We start from the raw sequence: 18,596 nt of genomic DNA, 5'->3' as shown, positions 1-18,596 counted from the left end.
TATTAAAATATGGATTTGTGAAGATATTTAGATTAATTATTCCCAACAATGCACTATAGGCCCAATGGCCAGTTTTTGAGTTTGTTTATAGCGAACACATTTCCCCAAGTTTTAAGACATAGTGCTCATACACACGTTTACTCTTATAGCGGTCTTTAGAATAATAAAAATCGTTTCAGAACATTTGTTCCATAAGCCGAACATAAAAGATATTTCCAAGAGCGTTGATCTCGTGCGCTGTTCTTTCAATTTGACGACAATGCCTTCATCTTTCCATCAAATTCGTGTGCTTCCCTTTGCTTTTATATACCTTTTGAGCAGGGTGCGGAGAATGATTATAATACACTCTTTCTCACAAATGCTCACGGCAAGAATTCGATTGTTTTTCAATTTATCGCGAATGATAAATTTACAATGAATTAACAAGCATTTGTTCTCTCGAATGTTCGCATTGTACGAAAAATTCACGAACGATTAAATTTTGTCAATTGCAAGCGTCGTCGATTCGTTCGCGAGCATTTGTTGCCGAAGAACATTCTTTTGAAAAAATAAAAAAAAAAATGTTCGCTCGCGAGCACTGTCAAAAACAATCCCAAACAAAAATATCATAAAAAAGTAAACTCACACAACAATGAAGGTGTGAGTAGCACAAAGTGTGTGGAATAACAAAACACATGTCCAATAACAATTGAGTTCACGAACATTTGTTGCTATTGTTGTTGCTGTTTTGAGCATTCGCGAGAATTTGTGAATGTTTGTTTTCATTCGTGAGAGAATGTCAGAAAAAAATTCAGCCACCAAACGAAACGAATGATCGTTTTTGTGTGCTCTTACTCGTTTGTTATGTATGTGCGCACATTCTTTGACGAATGCTCGTTTGGTAAAGAATTTATCGCCATAAATTCATTCGTAAAATGAACACAAAACGGAAAGAATGTATTTTAATTCATTCGTGAGCGAATTTTGCGCACCCTGATTTTGAGCTGGGATATTCATCCATGGCCTATCCACCTTAGTCGCTGCAGTTTGATACGAGTGACTATGTCGATGTCCTTGTATAGATGGTAAAGCTCGTGGTTCATTCGGCGCCGATATTCACCGTCGACGCAGATCGGTCCGAAGATCTTTCGGAGAATTTTTCTCTCAAACACTCTAAGGATGCCTCATCTGTTTGTGCAAGTACCCATGCTTCTGATCCATACACCAGCAGGGGTAGTATCAGCGTCTTGTAGAGTGTCTTTGACCTCTTCTGATGGCCAGAACTGTCCTCCTCAGAATTTCAAAACTGATGTCATTTGTTTTATTTATGGCGGTACCGAGGTATAGAAAATTGATACTTCGAAACTGTAGTTTTCAAGTTCATCAGTTGGTCCGAGTCTACTGGACGTCAGCTTGGTCTTCTCGTCAAAAACGTGGATTCCCAAACTCGAAATGGGGAAAATATACGTACCTGTCATGTATCACCAAAACCGATATAGAAAATAATTTTGTTAGGGAACAAGAAATGGAATTAAGCGAAATATGTATTTACATTTTAAATGCTAATTATATAAACCCGCCTTTTCTAGCTTGTTTCTATTATTTTTGCCGACGCTTGTTTCTGTTATTTTTGCCGTGATTCTAATTTGAACGGGAGGTACCATACTACATTTTAAAGAGGTCGGATGCACAATATGGCTTTTAGTGCTATTTTGGGAATAAATAAAGATTTCAGATGATACCATTTTACTCTTAATTTATTTTACATATAATATTATTAATATTACGCCTTTCACCAGCTACATTCGCATTTCCCCCTTTTATATTTTACTTAGACATCGTCTAACAAAAAATCGATATTGACACCTTATTTTCCTTAACATATTAAAATTTTCCTCCTCAAAGAATAAGAGCGAAGAAAAACAAAGCAGAACTGTTGACTGTCCATTGTCAGCAAAGTAGGCCTATGTCATCGCTAAATACTACAGGCGTTTAACTGCTGATGTCTGTGCGATTACATCAAGAGCTTGATATTCTTTTGTTTGTTTGGCCAGTTGAATGGTTATTTTTTCGGTATGGGCTAAAGAAACCTTTTAAATATTTTAAAAATGGCAACAGAGGATAGTATGGTAATTAACGTATAAAATATATTGAGGATGCTAGTTAAGTTTATTTGAAGAGAAGGGCAAGACTGTGTCTAATAATTACTTTCACACCAAACCGATTCCATTTCCATTCAATTATGAAATACCTATTTAATCGCTAAACATAATCTGGGTATCCAACTTTTTGCTGCGTCACAAACAAGCCGAAAATTATTAAAAAAAAAATCGATTATAACAGAAGGGTTTATTTATGGGTGAAATGTCATACTGTCCTTTTCGAGGTTCAATCCCATTTAATGTTTTCTTTAAATCTAGGTTAATATTTTTAAATTTGTTGAAATTATCATACCACCTCCTTTGAGACATTGATCTACTTTAATTACCTTGAGTAGGTAACAAATATTTGTATACAAATAATAAAAGTGTTATACACATGTGTTGCATGCCACCAATATAGAGTTCAAAACATTATTAATAATGGCAAAAATAAAGGGATTTCAAAACGAGATTTATTTGATTTATTGATCAGAAAGAGGTTAATACGGCATTTTCACCCTTTTTAAAAGTCTTCTATTATATGAGGACTACCCCTAGAAGTGGGCGAATATTAACAATTTTTGGGTGGGAGATTTGATACCACACACGACTTCAAAATACCAAATTACAGCGAATTTGGTTAAAAACCGCCCTCAAGAACCCCAAAATACCGAATATTAGGGGCATCCTTATATGAGGGCTACCCGAAAAAAATGGACCGATATTTATAAGATTTTGTGGGGAGATTTGCTACATAATAATAACTCAATGTACCAAATTTCAGGGAATTCAGTTGAAAAACGCGCTCAGAACCACAAAATATCGTAAAATGGGGGTCACTAGTGTTTGGTGGATCCAGTTCCTCAAAAGGCATGTAGACTGAGGAGAGTGGACATCCCAGTCGAATGCTCCAGCCTTACTGTGCACATGTCACCGTTGCTGTAACTAGATAGAAAAATTAGATTAAAACTTTCTTTACCTACTATACAGGTCCTCACCTTGTCCCCCATGGACGCCGCGAATATGTCGAAGTTGGGATTTCTTAATCCAGAAATCATATTTTTATAAATATATGACTCCTGAACCAAGGCAATGTCCTCTTTAGAGTTCGTGAGGGACAGGAGTAGTTCGGCGGCTGCGGCCTTGCAATGATGCAGATTAATCTGCAGGATACGCAGCCTTTGACGCTACCCTACTCCTATTGAGTTTCGGTGGATGTTTTCAGTCGAAACCGAACCCATCCAGAACCGAAGTTCAATTTTCCCTCACGCTCCCTGAGATATGACTCCCCCGGTCGCAAGGGTAGCAGTTGCCCTTGCAACCATCCCTCCATCCTCGTTACAAGGAGCTAAACTGACAACAGTCCAGCTCGATGTAGTGAGGCTGGAATTTTTCAGCGCCAACATTTTCAGCAGTAGTACCTTGTCCACTGAAGGTGGGAGAACCCAGGCTGAGAGGACCCGTCTGGTTGGGATCTCGGATAGGGAGACCGCAGCAAGGTTGGCTCCTTCCCAGAGCCGCCAACAGTTTTAACGAGGAAATCTTTAGATTTCCTGTTCAAGCAGTTGATGACTTTGGCAACATTCTGCATGAAGGCACTGACAAACTGACAAAGCCCATGTTCCGACCCACCAACCGAAGGGATCCTTCAAAGACCAACCAATGACTATCACTAATCCTGTCAATGATTGCCACTTGAAGGTCTTCGTCAGCAGCTACCTTGGTCGATCTTTCATATGGCTTACGCTGTCTCTAGGTACGAACTTTGGAGTTTGCCTTTCCAGCGACAGCCGCATATGAGGTAGGTGGGTCAGCCAGACGCGAAGTCATCGTCTTCTTCGGTGAAGGTAGCGGACCTTCTGAAGAGCGGATGCGCTTCACAGATTTGCGCTGTGGGGCGGCATTTGCTTTCACCCTTATGGGTGACACTAGCCTTTTCCTTTGCCTTTTGACTAGGGTTAGGCTTCGAACTAGGCTTTTGATCAGAAGTCGGCTTAGCACCTTTGCCAGAGACAGTCGGCTTCGCCGATTCCACTACTTTTATGTGAGCAGTAGGATTCTAGAGGCAGCTCCTGTCCATTTGGAGTTCACGATGGAGAGCGTGCGAATAAATTCGTTCGAACTTCCTTACGAATCTCATCTTTCCCTTGATGAGGTGAGCCTCCCTCTCCGAAATCAAATTCGCTTCTCGCCCCACGAATTTGCGGAGATACGAAACAGCACGTTTGTAGTGTTTCGCATCATGTACTTCTCGGGCCTACCCAACATTTGAGCCGTTGTCCGTTGCTGGGGTCTCGACAGATCCCCCATCGTCGGACATCGCCTCCGTCGCAGATAGCCTCTGAAGTTTATTGTCGGCAAGTGCCGACACAGGACCTGTTGTAGTCAGACTTGAAGTCGGTCGGTCAACAGGGTCTGCGCTTTCTTCGTTAATGCTACAACAATCCCCCTGTATAGACATGGCTGGGATCACCGTGGTGTCCAGTTCATCACCAGTTAGGGTGAGATTCAGTAGCAGTTCCTCCACATTGCTCTTCCGGTACCAGTCTGTCTAACTGGTCGAAGATTTCCTTACTTTGCTCCTCTAGACTATCGCGGATAGCATTTAGAGCCCCGTGTAGGTCGTCCCCTCCCAAAACTATAGTCCTGTCAGCCAGAGACTGATTTTCATCAGTCTTGACCTGCTCGTTTGCCAAAAGAATAGCCGGTTCGTCAACGTTCGGATTTGAAATTGATGCACTTGTAACAGATACAGCTGCAGGTGTCAAGGCATCCACACCTAGAACAGCCGGATCACAATCGCTTGAACTCGACGACACGTGGCTTGTGACCTCACCAACGATTGCCGCCTGTAATGGTTTATTATCTCCCTACACCGTAAGGGAACTACCCCGATCCCTTTTGGTCCACGGGGGATTCAAAGATCCCCAAGGTTTCCACGAAGTGCAGAGAAAAGTTGACCTGGGTCAGTTCTACTCTGTACATAATGGAGACCCCTTCCCATACGCCACCCGGGAAGACGCGCCTAGTAGGAAATTGGCAACTCCCCAAGGAATGCTACAGTAAGAGGACATGCTTAAATCGTCACAGAAGGCCACTTCTAGCAATATTTTTGTCTCTAGCAGACTTCTTCTTATAGCCCTTAAAGCCATCTTCCATCCATAGAATGCCTTTTCTTGGCATGGATGCTTGGATGCCACTGAATGCTTGTTCTGGCCATAGAAAAGAAGACCTCTTATGTCCATTGAGGACTCTCTCTTTGATTCATAGAATACATCTTCTATCTACATAAAGCCTTTTCGGCCTTGAAAGACTTTTTCTGTCCATAGAATATCTCCACTGTCCATTGGGCATAAATGACCTCTTACCTCCATTGGAGACCTCTTCTATTCCTAAACGACCTCTTCTACCCACATAAGACCTACTCTGATCATTGAAGAACTCTTCTTTATATAGAAAAGATGAACATAATAGTCTCTACTAATATTTATATATGGCCCTTCTATTCATAGAATACTTCGTATGTCCAGTAAAGACCCTTCTATTAGTAGGATATATATATTGTCATTCATCCATAAATTGATGGTCATAGGCCGATGGTCACTTCTTTATATGTCGTCCATTCTATCCACGGCTGACCTCTTCTGATCAAAAAATACCTATTCTCAAAATCTCATTTGTCATCTCTATCCAGCACTAATAGTGTTGTTTATGTTGCACTTCGCAGTCATCGAAGGGTGGGACAGATTCGAACAAACATAATTTAATTTTCATAAAAATTGGCAAACATTGCAGCAAACATTCCACCAAATAGAAGCCTATAAAACTTGTGGCTGGCCAGAGATATAGTTTCAGGTCTAGCACGGCCATAGATTCAAGATAACGATTCAAACTAAAGATTGATCAAAAAAATGGAGAGGTAAGGATATAAAAAATAAAAATTAACAGGATTGAATAATTTGAATACCTTCCTTTCACAGTCTGGAAACGTTTTCTGGCACGCCCTTTGGACCATCAATATCGGTAGCGCGGCTGAATTTTTCAGTAACTGATAATGTAAGGTGAATCAAACTATTATTGAGGACCATTTAAAATTCATTTGAATATATTTCAGGTAACACCCGACATGGCCCACCTAATAAATCCCTATTGGAATCAATTTCCTCCCATGGATCGGATGTGGTATAATTTGTTGACTTTGTATATGCTAGCCATAGGCATAATATCGTGGTGTGGTAATGGCGTTGTCATCTACATTTTCTCCACAACAAAATCTCTTCGCACACCAGCCAATTTGTTGATCATTAATTTGGCCCTATCCGATTTTGGAATGATGCTGTTGAACACACCGATGATGGGTATTAATTTATATTATCGCACTTGGATTTTGGGACCAATGATGTGTGATGTTTATGCCGGATTGGGTTCGGCATTCGGTTGCAGTTCAATATGGTCAATGTGTATGATATCGTTGGATCGTTATAATGTCATTGTGAAGGGTATGGCTGGACATCCGATGACCATAAAGTGGGCGATAATTAAGATCCTATTCATCTGGTCTTTGGCAAGTGTATGGACTGTGGCACCCGTTTTTGGATGGAGTAGGTGAGTGGAAGCAGGAGTTCAATCTGCTAGGAAATTTCTGAGAAAGAAAAAAAATTCTAAGGATAGAAGAGTTACTCTAAGGGTAGAAGAGGTCTTCCATGAGTAGAATAGGTCTTTTAGAGATAAGATTTCTAGTGATATAAGACATCCTCTAGAAATAAGTGAGGTTTTAAAGGGTACATGAGGTCTTTGCTAAGGAAAGAAGAATTATTCTAAGAATAGAATAGGTCTTCTAGGGATAGATGAGTCATCCTGCTAAAAAAAGAGGTAGTATTCTAGAGTTACTAAAGGTATTCTGCTAAGGAAATAAAAACTAGTCTGGGGATAGATGAGTTCTTCAAGGGATAGACGAGGTCTTCAAGGGATAGAATAGGTCTTCTAGAACAGAAGAGATATTCAAGGGATAGAGAGGTCTTCAAATTTCAAGGGATAGAAGAGGTCCTCAAGGGATAGAAGAGGTCTTCAAGGGATAGAAAAGGTCTTCAAGGGATAGAAGTGGTTTTCTAGGAGCAGAAGAGGTATTCAAGGGATAGAAGAAGTCTTCCAGGAATAGAAGAGATCTTCAAGGGACAGAAGAGGTATTCAACGGATAGAAGAGGTATTCTATGAATAGAGGGGGTCTTTAATGGATAGAAGAGGTCTTCAAGGGATAGAAGAGGTCTTCAACGGATAGAAGACGTATTCAAGGGATAGAAGAGGTCTTCAAGGGATAGAAGAGGTCTTCAAGGGATAAAAGAAATATTCAAGGGATAGAAGAGGTATTCTATTAATAGAAGAGGTCTTCAAGGAATAGAAGAAGTATTCTATGAATAGAAGAGGTCTTCAAGGGATAGAGAGGTATTCAAGGGATAGAAGAGGTCTTCAAGGGATAGAAGAGGTATTCAAGGGATAGAAGAGGTCTTCTATTAATAGAAGAGGTATTCAAGGGATAGAAGAGGTATTCTATTAATAGAAGAGGTCTTCAAGGAATAGAAGAAGTATTCTATGAATAGAAGAGGTCTTCAAGGGATAGAGAGGTATTCAAGGGATAGAAGAGGTCTTCAAGAGATAGAAGAGGTATTCTATGAATAGAAGAGGTCTTCTAGGAATAGAAGAGTTCTTCAAGGGATAGACGAGGTCTTCAAGGGATAGAAGAGGTCTTCTAGGAACAGAAGAGATATTCAAGGGATAGAAGAGGTCTTCCAGGAATAGAAGAGAACTTCAAGGGATAGAAGAGGTCCTCAAGGGATAGAAGAGGTCTTCAAGGGATAGAAAAGGTCGTCATGGGGTAGAAGAAGTCTTCTATGAATAGGAGAGGTCTTTATAGGATAGAAGAGGTCTTCAAGGGGTACAAGAGGTCTTCAAGGGATAGAAGAGGTCTTCAAGGGATAGAAAAGTCATCTAGGGACAGAAGAGGTCTTCTATGAATAGAAGAAGTCTTCAAAGGATAGAAGAGGTCTTCAAGGTATAGAAGAGGTCTTCAAGGGATAGAAGTGGTCTTCAAGCGATATAAGAGGTCTTCTAGGAATAGAAGAGGTCTTCAAGTGGTAGAAGAGGTCTTCAAGGGATAGAAGAAGTCTTCTATGAATAAAAGAGTTCTTCAAGGGATAGAAGTGGTCTTCAAGGGATAGAAGAGGTCTTCTAGGAACAGAAGATGTCTTCAAGGGATGGAAGAGATCTTCAAGGGAAGAGGTCTTCTATGAATAGAAGATATCTTCAAGGGATATAAGAGGTCTTCAAGGGATAGGAGAGGTTGTCTATGGATACAAGAAATCTTTTGTGGATAAAAGAGGTATTTTAGAATTAGAAGAGGTGTACTTGAGTGCCTAGCCTTGCATTCAATGATTAAAAGAGACCTTCTATGATTGGAAAAAAAATTCGAGGGACAGAAAAATTCTTGTGTGGCTAGAAGAGGTGTTCTAAGACCAGAAGATATATTTTGTGACTAGAAGAAGTATACTATTCATATAATAGATGGCTAGAAGAACTATGGCTAGAAAAGGTGTTCTGAAAGTGAAATATGTCTTTTATAACTGGAAGATGTAATTTCTGGCTAGAAGAGGTCTTCGAAGAATATGTAGACATTACAAGCCCTTAGTGGAGGAAACATTCTATAAAGCATATAATATGGCTGGAAGAGGTCTAGAGAATGAATAGAAAAGGTCTTCGATAGTTGGAAAAGGTCTTATATGGCTAGAAAAGGTCCTACGGAGTTCTTTTTTGAATAATATATGTCATCTATAGTTAGATGAGGTCTAGAATAATTTCTTCAATGGATAGAAGAGGTGATCTATGCCTAGAAGAGATATTCTGCCAGTAGAAGATATGGGCAGAAAAGGTCTAAAGACATAAAATTTCTTCTATTTATATAAGAGGTATTTCATGGATAGAAAAGGCTTTCTGAGGATACAAGAGGTTTCCTATAAAAAGAAGAGATCTTCTGTGAAAATGTGAATAACTTTTGTGGCTAGAAAGTAGTTTTCTTCGGCAAATAGTCTTCTTTGGCTATCAGAAGTCTTCTGTGTCTTCCGGCTATCGGAAGTCTTTTGTGTATACAAGCGATTTTCCATTGTTAAAAGAGATATTCCAAAAGTCTTAAATGATGAGATGATGCATCGAAGGGCTACAAGAGGTTTTCTGAGGCCAGAATATGACTTCTGTTTCTTTTCCATATCATCCGATTATCTCACCTCTTTCTTCTCATCAGATATGTACCCGAGGGCAACTTAATCTCATGCGGCATAGATTATTTGGATCGTTCCTGGAATTCACGAAGTTATTTGATGTGCTACACCATATTTGTCTACTATATACCATTGTTCTTGATCTGCTACTCATATTGGTATATTATTGCGGTAGGTATTTTCCAATCATTTGATATCATTTTAAAACTCAAAACTCCCTTTTTCTTCAACCCCAGGCTGTCTCGGCCCATGAGAAGGCAATGCGTGAGCAAGCCAAAAAGATGAATGTTAAATCGTTGCGGACCTCCGATGATGATGAAAAATCTGCCGAGGGTAAATTGGCCATCGTGGCATTGGTTACGATCTCCTTGTGGTTTGTGGCCTGGACTCCATATCAGGTGATCAACACATTGGGTTTATTTAAATATGAGGGTCTGACGCCATTGAATACGATTTGGGGTGCCTGTTTTGCCAAATCCGCAGCTTGTTATAATCCCATTGTCTATGGTATCAGGTGAGATTGGGAAGAAAGAAATGTTCCTGCCTATGTTGTGATAATGATTCTGCTTTCTTTTTCCAGCCATCCAAAGTATCGTGCTGCTTTAAAGGAAAAATGTCCTTGCTTCGTGTTTGGCAGTGTGGAGAAGACCAAGGCAAATGATGTTTCCTCACAGACTACCACAACTGAAACGAAGGCTTAAATGGATAGAAAAAAACGTCTTGCAGTTTGATGGGCTGTCTCTAAGGGTTCGGATTAAAATATACAATTTCCCAGGCCTTAAATAATAAAGGAATTATTTTTACAAAATTTTTTTTTTCAAAATGCAGTGTCAGCAAAAGTTATCTAGGTAAATAAGAGGCCTTCTGTGGTTAGAACAGGTCTTCAGTGGCTAGAAGAGATTTTCTAGGATATAAGAAGTAGAAGATATCTTCTGTGGCTAGAAGAAGTATCTATAGATAGGAGAGGACTTCAGTGGATAGAAGAGGTCTTCTATGGATAGAAAAGGGTTTCTATGCCTAGTCTGCAATGACTAGAAGAGGTTTTCTATCGATGGAAGAGGTATTCAAAGGCTAGAAGAGATTTTCTATAGACAGAAGATGACTTCTTTGGATGAAAGAAGTCTTCTAGGGACAGGAAAGGTCTAATATTGCTAGAAGATGTGTTCTGTGGCCAGAAGAGATCTTTTGTGGCTAGAAGAAGTCTAATAAGCATACAATAGGTCTTCTGGGCTCGAATGACGACCTCCATGAAAATTCATTTTCAAAGCCTACCAGAGCGTGGATTTTTTAAAGAATACTTTTCAGGATTTACATTTTTAAGCATATTTTTTCACCACTAGTCATGGCGTAGATTCTCAAAGAAATATTTTTTAAGGTCTAGTCATAACGTAGACTTTTTAAAGAATATTATTTAGGAGCGCATCAGAGCGTAGATTAAAGGAGTTTAAAGGTCTAGTCACAGCATAGATTTTTAACGAATATTTTTTCAAGGATACGCAGAGGTAGATGATTTCATTAAATCATGTTTCTTTGGGACCCATCAGAGCGTGGACTTTTAAAGAATAATTGTTCAGAACGCATCAGAACATTTTTTCAAGGCTAGTCAGAGCGTAGATTTTATTAAAAATTTTGTTCAGAACCCTTTAGAACGTAAATTTTTATATGAGCGTACATTTTTCGAAGAATATTTTTTCTAGAGAGATTTTTTAAAGGATATTTGTTTCACGGTTAGTCCAAGCGTAGATTTTTTAAAGGATATTTTTCAAGGCTAGTCTAAGCGTCGATTTTTTAAAGAATATTTTCCTTTCATTTCTAGTCTGAGCGTAGATTTTTAAAGGAATATTTTTTCAAAGCGTAGATTCTTTTAAAAAATACATTATTACGAATATTTTTTTATTTTTTCCGAGCCCATCATAAGGTAGCTTCTTTTGAAAAATATTTTGTTATGAATATTTTTTTTCAGGGCCCATCGGAGCGTAGATTTAAAAACAAAATATTTCTTTTAGAGCCCATCAGAGCGTAGATTTGAATACGAATATTATTCCAGGGCCCATCGTAGCTTAGATTTGATTACGAATATTTTTTTCACGGCCCATCGGAGCGTACATTTTTTTAAAGGAACACTTTTAAGGCCCATCGGAGTGTAGATTTTTTAAAAGGAACAATTTCAAGGTCCATCGGAGCGTAGCTTTTTTAAAAGAACATTTTTAAGGCCCATCGTTGCGTAGATTTTTTAAAAGAAAATTTTCAAAGCCCATGGGAGCGTAGATTTTATTAAAATAACATTTTTCAAGGCTTATCGGAGCGTAGATTTTTTTAAAAGAACATTTTCAAGGCCCATTGGAAAGTAGATTTTTCAAAAAATATTTTATTACGAATATTTTTTCAGAGCCCATTGAAGCGTAGATTTTTCAATATATTTTATTACGAATATTTTTTCAGGGCCCGTCAGAGGTCCCATGGCTAGTCGGAACGTAGATTTAGATTTTTAAGGAATATCAGCGTAGATTTTTTAAAAAAATATGTTATTACGAATATTTTTTTCAGGGCCAATCGGAGCGTAAATATTTCAAAAAATATTTTATTGATTTCAGGGCCCATTGGATTTTTTAAAGAAGACAGTTCATGGCTCAAACGAGGCATAGATTTTTTAAAATAACATTTTTCAAGGCCCATCGGAGCTTATTTTTTTTAAAGAATATTTTTTTCGGGGCCCATCGGAGCGTAGGTTTTTCCAAAAACTATTTTTTATAAAGCCCATCAGTGGATAGATTTTATTAAGAATATTTTCCAGGGTCCATCGGAGCGTAGATTTTTTATAGAAGAGTTTTCATGGCCCACGAAAAGAAGATTTTTTAAAGAACATTTTTTAGAGCCAATCAGATTGTGATTTTTTAACGAATAGCTTTTCAGATACCATCAGGACGTAGCTATTTTTAAGAATACCTTTTTAGATACCATCAGGACGTAGCTTTATTAAAAAATACTTATTCAGAATCCGTTAGAGTGAAACAATTTTGAAGAATATTTTTTCAGGACTTATTGGAGCGTAATTTTTTGATAGACTGTTATTTCAAAGACCATCGGAGCGTAGATTTTTTAAAGGCTATTTTTTTCAAAGCCCATCGGAGCGTAAATTTTTTTGTAAAGACTATTTTCTTTGCAAAGCTTATCAGAGAGTAGATTATTTAAGAATATTTCTCCTGTCATATCAACACTTCTTTATTCGCCGTTCTTCTGACGTCTGTGGACAGATTCTGTCAACGAAAATCAAATTAGAATTGCAAAAACGAAAACGAATCGATATGAAAATAAGCTTAGAAATGAGGAAAAATAAGTTGAAATAATAACCTAAGCTAAATATAAATGTGTATGTGTGTGTACAAATATTCAGGGTCATTGCAACTATTTTTAGTTATGTCAGGGTCAAGTTGAAGAACCTCAACCAAATAATTTACACTATTCCCCTAGGAACCTCTTGCCGTTAACCATGATGTTTTCTTCAGTCATCATCCATAATCGTCGGTATAAGTATTTGATTATAAATCCTTTTTGCATGAACCAAGTCCATAGTTATGATTTGATCGAAAGGGTGAAAGAGATAGAACTATTCGAATTTACGTTAATGCTTGCAAAATAAGATAACAACAATGTCGACGACGCGTTACAACAACTGAGGCGTACTTCGATGATTGGCAAACAAAAACCGCTACGAAAGAGGTTTATTAGGGTAGCACCTGAGATACAAAGTTACAAATCTTGTTATGGGCACGAGGGACTTTGAAAAATATTTTTTAAAAAAATTGTGCTGTGATCTGATGGGTTCTAAGAAAATATTTCTTAGAGCCTAATTACAGGAATAAAATCTGATGGGCTCTGAAAAATATTCTGTAAAAAATCTACGCTCTGATGGGCTATGACAAAAATGTTATTTTAAAATTCTACGATCTTAGGGGCTCAAAAAAAATTCGTTAAAAATCGTGGATCTAAAAAAAAAAGAATTCTTCAAAAATCTGGTATCTGATAGGCTTTGAAAAACTCTTATTTAAAAATATGCACTCTGATGGGCTCTGAAAAACATTCTTTAAAAATCTAGGATATAATGGGATCTGTAAAAATATTCTTTAAATAATTTACGCACTGGTGGACTCTGAGAAAGTATTCTTTAAAAAACTAGGCTCTACTGGGCTCTGAGAAAATATTTTTTAAAAAATGTCCCGACTAGACCAGAAAAACAATTATTTTCAAAATCGACCCCACCTTCCACACTAATATAATTGCAGCATTTAAATCTTTTTGTCCGACTGTCTGTCTGTCCGTCAACACCTTTATGTTGTTGTTGTTTGTGTTGACATTTCTTTAAGCCACCTTGAATAATATTCATATTTTGTATATGGCTAAAAGAAAAACACGAAAAGAAGCCCTAATTAAATTGTCTGCCGACGACTATTCGATGTCTAGCCGACCGTTCATAAGCTATAAAAATACCTATAAAACTTGCAGCGGTCTCAAGAAATTATCGCAGATGGTAAATAGCCGCGACGAAGATTCGAATAGTCCGAGCCGGTGAATTTTACCAACCAAAGTTTCGTGAACGTAGGGGCGACGAACATCAACATTAATTTACAAGTGGTCCAGAAAAAAAGCTATGAGATTTTATTTATGAAAATAATTTGCTAACTTTTTTTCACATGTAAATTAATCGCGACGTGATTTTCTAAAAAATCAATCCCAAAAAACCAACAACGTAGAATTTCAACAACCAAAAGGGACTTCTAAAACAAACCCAAAAGAGAACATCCAAAATGGAAAGGTGTGTTAGAAAGTGTTTTAATTTTTATTGGAGCTGATGAGGTGTTAATCATATAATATGTATGGGTTCTCATAAAATCCACGCCTCAGTTGGCCCTTGAAAAATATTCTTTAACAAATCCACGCCTCAGTTGGCCCTTGAAAAATATTCTTTAATAAATCCACGCCTCAGTTGGCCCTTGAAAAATATTCTTTAATAAATCCACGCCTCAGTTGGCCCTTGAAAAATATTCTTTAATAAATCCACGCCTCAGTTGGCCCTTGAAAAATATTCTTTAATAAATCCACGCCTCAGTTGGCCCTTGAAAAATATTCTTTAATAAATCCACGCCTCAGTTGGCCCTTGAAAAATATTCTTTAATAAATCCACGCCTCAGTTGGCCCTTGAAAAATATTCTTTAATAAATCCACGCCTCAGTTGGCCCTTGAAAAATATTCTTTAATAAATCCACGCCTCAGTTGGCCCTTGAAAAATATTCTTTAATAAATCCACGCCTCAGTTGGCCCTTGAAAAATATTCTTTAATAAATCCACGCCTCAGTTGGCCCTTGAAAAATATTCTTTAATAAATCCACGCCTCAGTTGGCCCTTGAAAAATATTCTTTAATAAATCCACGCCTCAGTTGGCCCTTGAAAAATATTCTTTAATAAATCCACGCCTCAGTTGGCCCTTGAAAAATATTCTTTAATAAATCCACGCCTCAGTTGGCCCTTGAAAAATATTCTTTAATAAATCCACGCCTCAGTTGGCCCTTGAAAAATATTCTTTAATAAATCCACGCCTCAGTTGGCCCTTGAAAAATATTCTTTAATAAATCCACGCCTCAGTTGGCCCTTGAAAAATATTCTTTAATAAATCCACGCCTCAGTTGGCCCTTGAAAAATATTCTTTAATAAATCCACGCCTCAGTTGGCCCTTGAAAAATATTCTTTAATAAATCCACGCCTCAGTTGGCCCTTGAAAAATATTCTTTAATAAATCCACGCCTCAGTTGGCCCTTGAAAAATATTCTTTAATAAATCCACGCCTCAGTTGGCCCTTGAAAAATATTCTTTAATAAATCCACGCCTCAGTTGGCCCTTGAAAAATATTCTTTAATAAATCCACGCCTCAGTTGGCCCTTGAAAAATATTCTTTAATAAATCCACGCCTCAGTTGGCCCTTGAAAAATATTCTTTAATAAATCCACGCCTCAGTTGGCCCTTGAAAAATATTCTTTAATAAATCCACGCCTCAGTTGGCCCTTGAAAAATATTCTTTAATAAATCCACGCCTCAGTTGGCCCTTGAAAAATATTCTTTAATAAATCCACGCCTCAGTTGGCCCTTGAAAAATATTCTTTAATAAATCCACGCCTCAGTTGGCCCTTGAAAAATATTCTTTAATAAATCCACGCCTCAGTTGGCCCTTGAAAAATATTCTTTAATAAATCCACGCCTCAGTTGGCCCTTGAAAAATATTCTTTAATAAATCCACGCCTCAGTTGGCCCTTGAAAAATATTCTTTAATAAATCCACGCCTCAGTTGGCCCTTGAAAAATATTCTTTAATAAATCCACGCCTCAGTTGGCCCTTGAAAAATATTCTTTAATAAATCCACGCCTCAGTTGGCCCTTGAAAAATATTCTTTAATAAATCCACGCCTCAGTTGGCCCTTGAAAAATATTCTTTAATAAATCCACGCCTCAGTTGGCCCTTGAAAAATATTCTTTAATAAATCCACGCCTCAGTTGGCCCTTGAAAAATATTCTTTAATAAATCCACGCCTCAGTTGGCCCTTGAAAAATATTCTTTAATAAATCCACGCCTCAGTTGGCCCTTGAAAAATATTCTTTAATAAATCCACGCCTCAGTTGGCCCTTGAAAAATATTCTTTAATAAATCCACGCCTCAGTTGGCCCTTGAAAAATATTCTTTAATAAATCCACGCCTCAGTTGGCCCTTGAAAAATATTCTTTAATAAATCCACGCCTCAGTTGGCCCTTGAAAAATATTCTTTAATAAATCCACGCCTCAGTTGGCCCTTGAAAAATATTCTTTAATAAATCCACGCCTCAGTTGGCCCTTGAAAAATATTCTTTAATAAATCCACGCCTCAGTTGGCCCTTGAAAAATATTCTTTAATAAATCCACGCCTCAGTTGGCCCTTGAAAAATATTCTTTAATAAATCCACGCCTCAGTTGGCCCTTGAAAAATATTCTTTAATAAATCCACGCCTCAGTTGGCCCTTGAAAAATATTCTTTAATAAATCCACGCCTCAGTTGGCCCTTGAAAAATATTCTTTAATAAATCCACGCCTCAGTTGGCCCTTGAAAAATATTCTTTAATAAATCCACGCCTCAGTTGGCCCTTGAAAAATATTCTTTAATAAATCCACGCCTCAGTTGGCCCTTGAAAAATATTCTTTAATAAATCCACGCCTCAGTTGGCCCTTGAAAAATATTCTTTAATAAATCCACGCCTCAGTTGGCCCTTGAAAAATATTCTTTAATAAATCCACGCCTCAGTTGGCCCTTGAAAAATATTCTTTAATAAATCCACGCCTCAGTTGGCCCTTGAAAAATATTCTTTAATAAATCCACGCCTCAGTTGGCCCTTGAAAAATATTCTTTAATAAATCCACGCCTCAGTTGGCCCTTGAAAAATATTCTTTAATAAATCCACGCCTCAGTTGGCCCTTGAAAAATATTCTTTAATAAATCCACGCCTCAGTTGGCCCTTGAAAAATATTCTTTAATAAATCCACGCCTCAGTTGGCCCTTGAAAAATATTCTTTAATAAATCCACGCCTCAGTTGGCCCTTGAAAAATATTCTTTAATAAATCCACGCCTCAGTTGGCCCTTGAAAAATATTCTTTAATAAATCCACGCCTCAGTTGGCCCTTGAAAAATATTCTTTAATAAATCCACGCCTCAGTTGGCCCTTGAAAAATATTCTTTAATAAATCCACGCCTCAGTTGGCCCTTGAAAAATATTCTTTAATAAATCCACGCCTCAGTTGGCCCTTGAAAAATATTCTTTAATAAATCCACGCCTCAGTTGGCCCTTGAAAAATATTCTTTAATAAATCCACGCCTCAGTTGGCCCTTGAAAAATATTCTTTAATAAATCCACGCCTCAGTTGGCCCTTGAAAAATATTCTTTAATAAATCCACGCCTCAGTTGGCCCTTGAAAAATATTCTTTAATAAATCCACGCCTCAGTTGGCCCTTGAAAAATATTCTTTAATAAATCCACGCCTCAGTTGGCCCTTGAAAAATATTCTTTAATAAATCCACGCCTCAGTTGGCCCTTGAAAAATATTCTTTAATAAATCCACGCCTCAGTTGGCCCTTGAAAAATATTCTTTAATAAATCCACGCCTCAGTTGGCCCTTGAAAAATATTCTTTAATAAATCCACGCCTCAGTTGGCCCTTGAAAAATATTCTTTAATAAATCCACGCCTCAGTTGGCCCTTGAAAAATATTCTTTAATAAATCCACGCCTCAGTTGGCCCTTGAAAAATATTCTTTAATAAATCCACGCCTCAGTTGGCCCTTGAAAAATATTCTTTAATAAATCCACGCCTCAGTTGGCCCTTGAAAAATATTCTTTAATAAATCCACGCCTCAGTTGGCCCTTGAAAAATATTCTTTAATAAATCCACGCCTCAGTTGGCCCTTGAAAAATATTCTTTAATAAATCCACGCCTCAGTTGGCCCTTGAAAAATATTCTTTAATAAATCCACGCCTCAGTTGGCCCTTGAAAAATATTCTTTAATAAATCCACGCCTCAGTTGGCCCTTGAAAAATATTCTTTAATAAATCCACGCCTCAGTTGGCCCTTGAAAAATATTCTTTAATAAATCCACGCCTCAGTTGGCCCTTGAAAAATATTCTTTAATAAATCCACGCCTCAGTTGGCCCTTGAAAAATATTCTTTAATAAATCCACGCCTCAGTTGGCCCTTGAAAAATATTCTTTAATAAATCCACGCCTCAGTTGGCCCTTGAAAATACCATTATTGTAGCTACTATCGAGAGGATCTTGACTAAACACTTCCTGTTTGACTTCTTCTTTTTCGTGTGTGATGTTTGTGTATGATGTTTCATGCTTGTTTTCATATTTCACATCTTCCATTTTAATGTCGGCCAAGACATTATTGAAACTATTTTCTGGGGGCTGTGATAATGGCGCTCGAGTGCAATTCGGATCGCTACGGATCGTAGACCTCTCTGTTGTGGAAACAACCTCCTGCAGTGGCTGCTGTTGAGACAATACTCTATTTTCAGGGTCTTCGTTTGCTTTAGTAACGATTGTTGGCGTACTATTTTCGTCCTTCGAAATTCCCATTTCATTGCTTGTCGCTTTCCCTATTCCTCCAATGTGAGGAGCGTATTATCTCCAGCATTT

At 37.8% G+C, this 18,596-nt stretch overlaps 1 protein-coding gene across 1 annotated transcript; it reads left to right on the top strand.

Annotated features, from left to right (window-relative positions):
* Nucleotides 1-4,579: 4,579 nt before the first annotated feature.
* Nucleotides 4,580-10,089, top strand: LOC133322933 (opsin Rh1-like). Its single transcript, XM_061531884.1, has 6 exons — nt 4,580-4,659; nt 4,820-5,148; nt 6,203-6,725; nt 9,412-9,559; nt 9,625-9,902; nt 9,969-10,089. Exons 1-6 carry the CDS (start codon nt 4,580-4,582, stop codon nt 10,087-10,089), a joined length of 1,479 nt encoding a protein of 492 aa, XP_061387868.1.
* Nucleotides 10,090-18,596: the final 8,507 nt, after the last annotated feature.

This window comes from Musca vetustissima, unplaced genomic scaffold (assembly GCF_032173495.1).
Source record: "Musca vetustissima isolate MV318-11 ecotype Yass unplaced genomic scaffold, APGP_CSIRO_Mvet_v1 utg17310, whole genome shotgun sequence".
NCBI classification, from domain to species: Eukaryota; Metazoa; Arthropoda; class Insecta; order Diptera; family Muscidae; genus Musca; species Musca vetustissima.
Note: the sequence above shows the minus strand (reverse complement) of the source record. Positions and strands in the feature narration are given on the sequence as shown.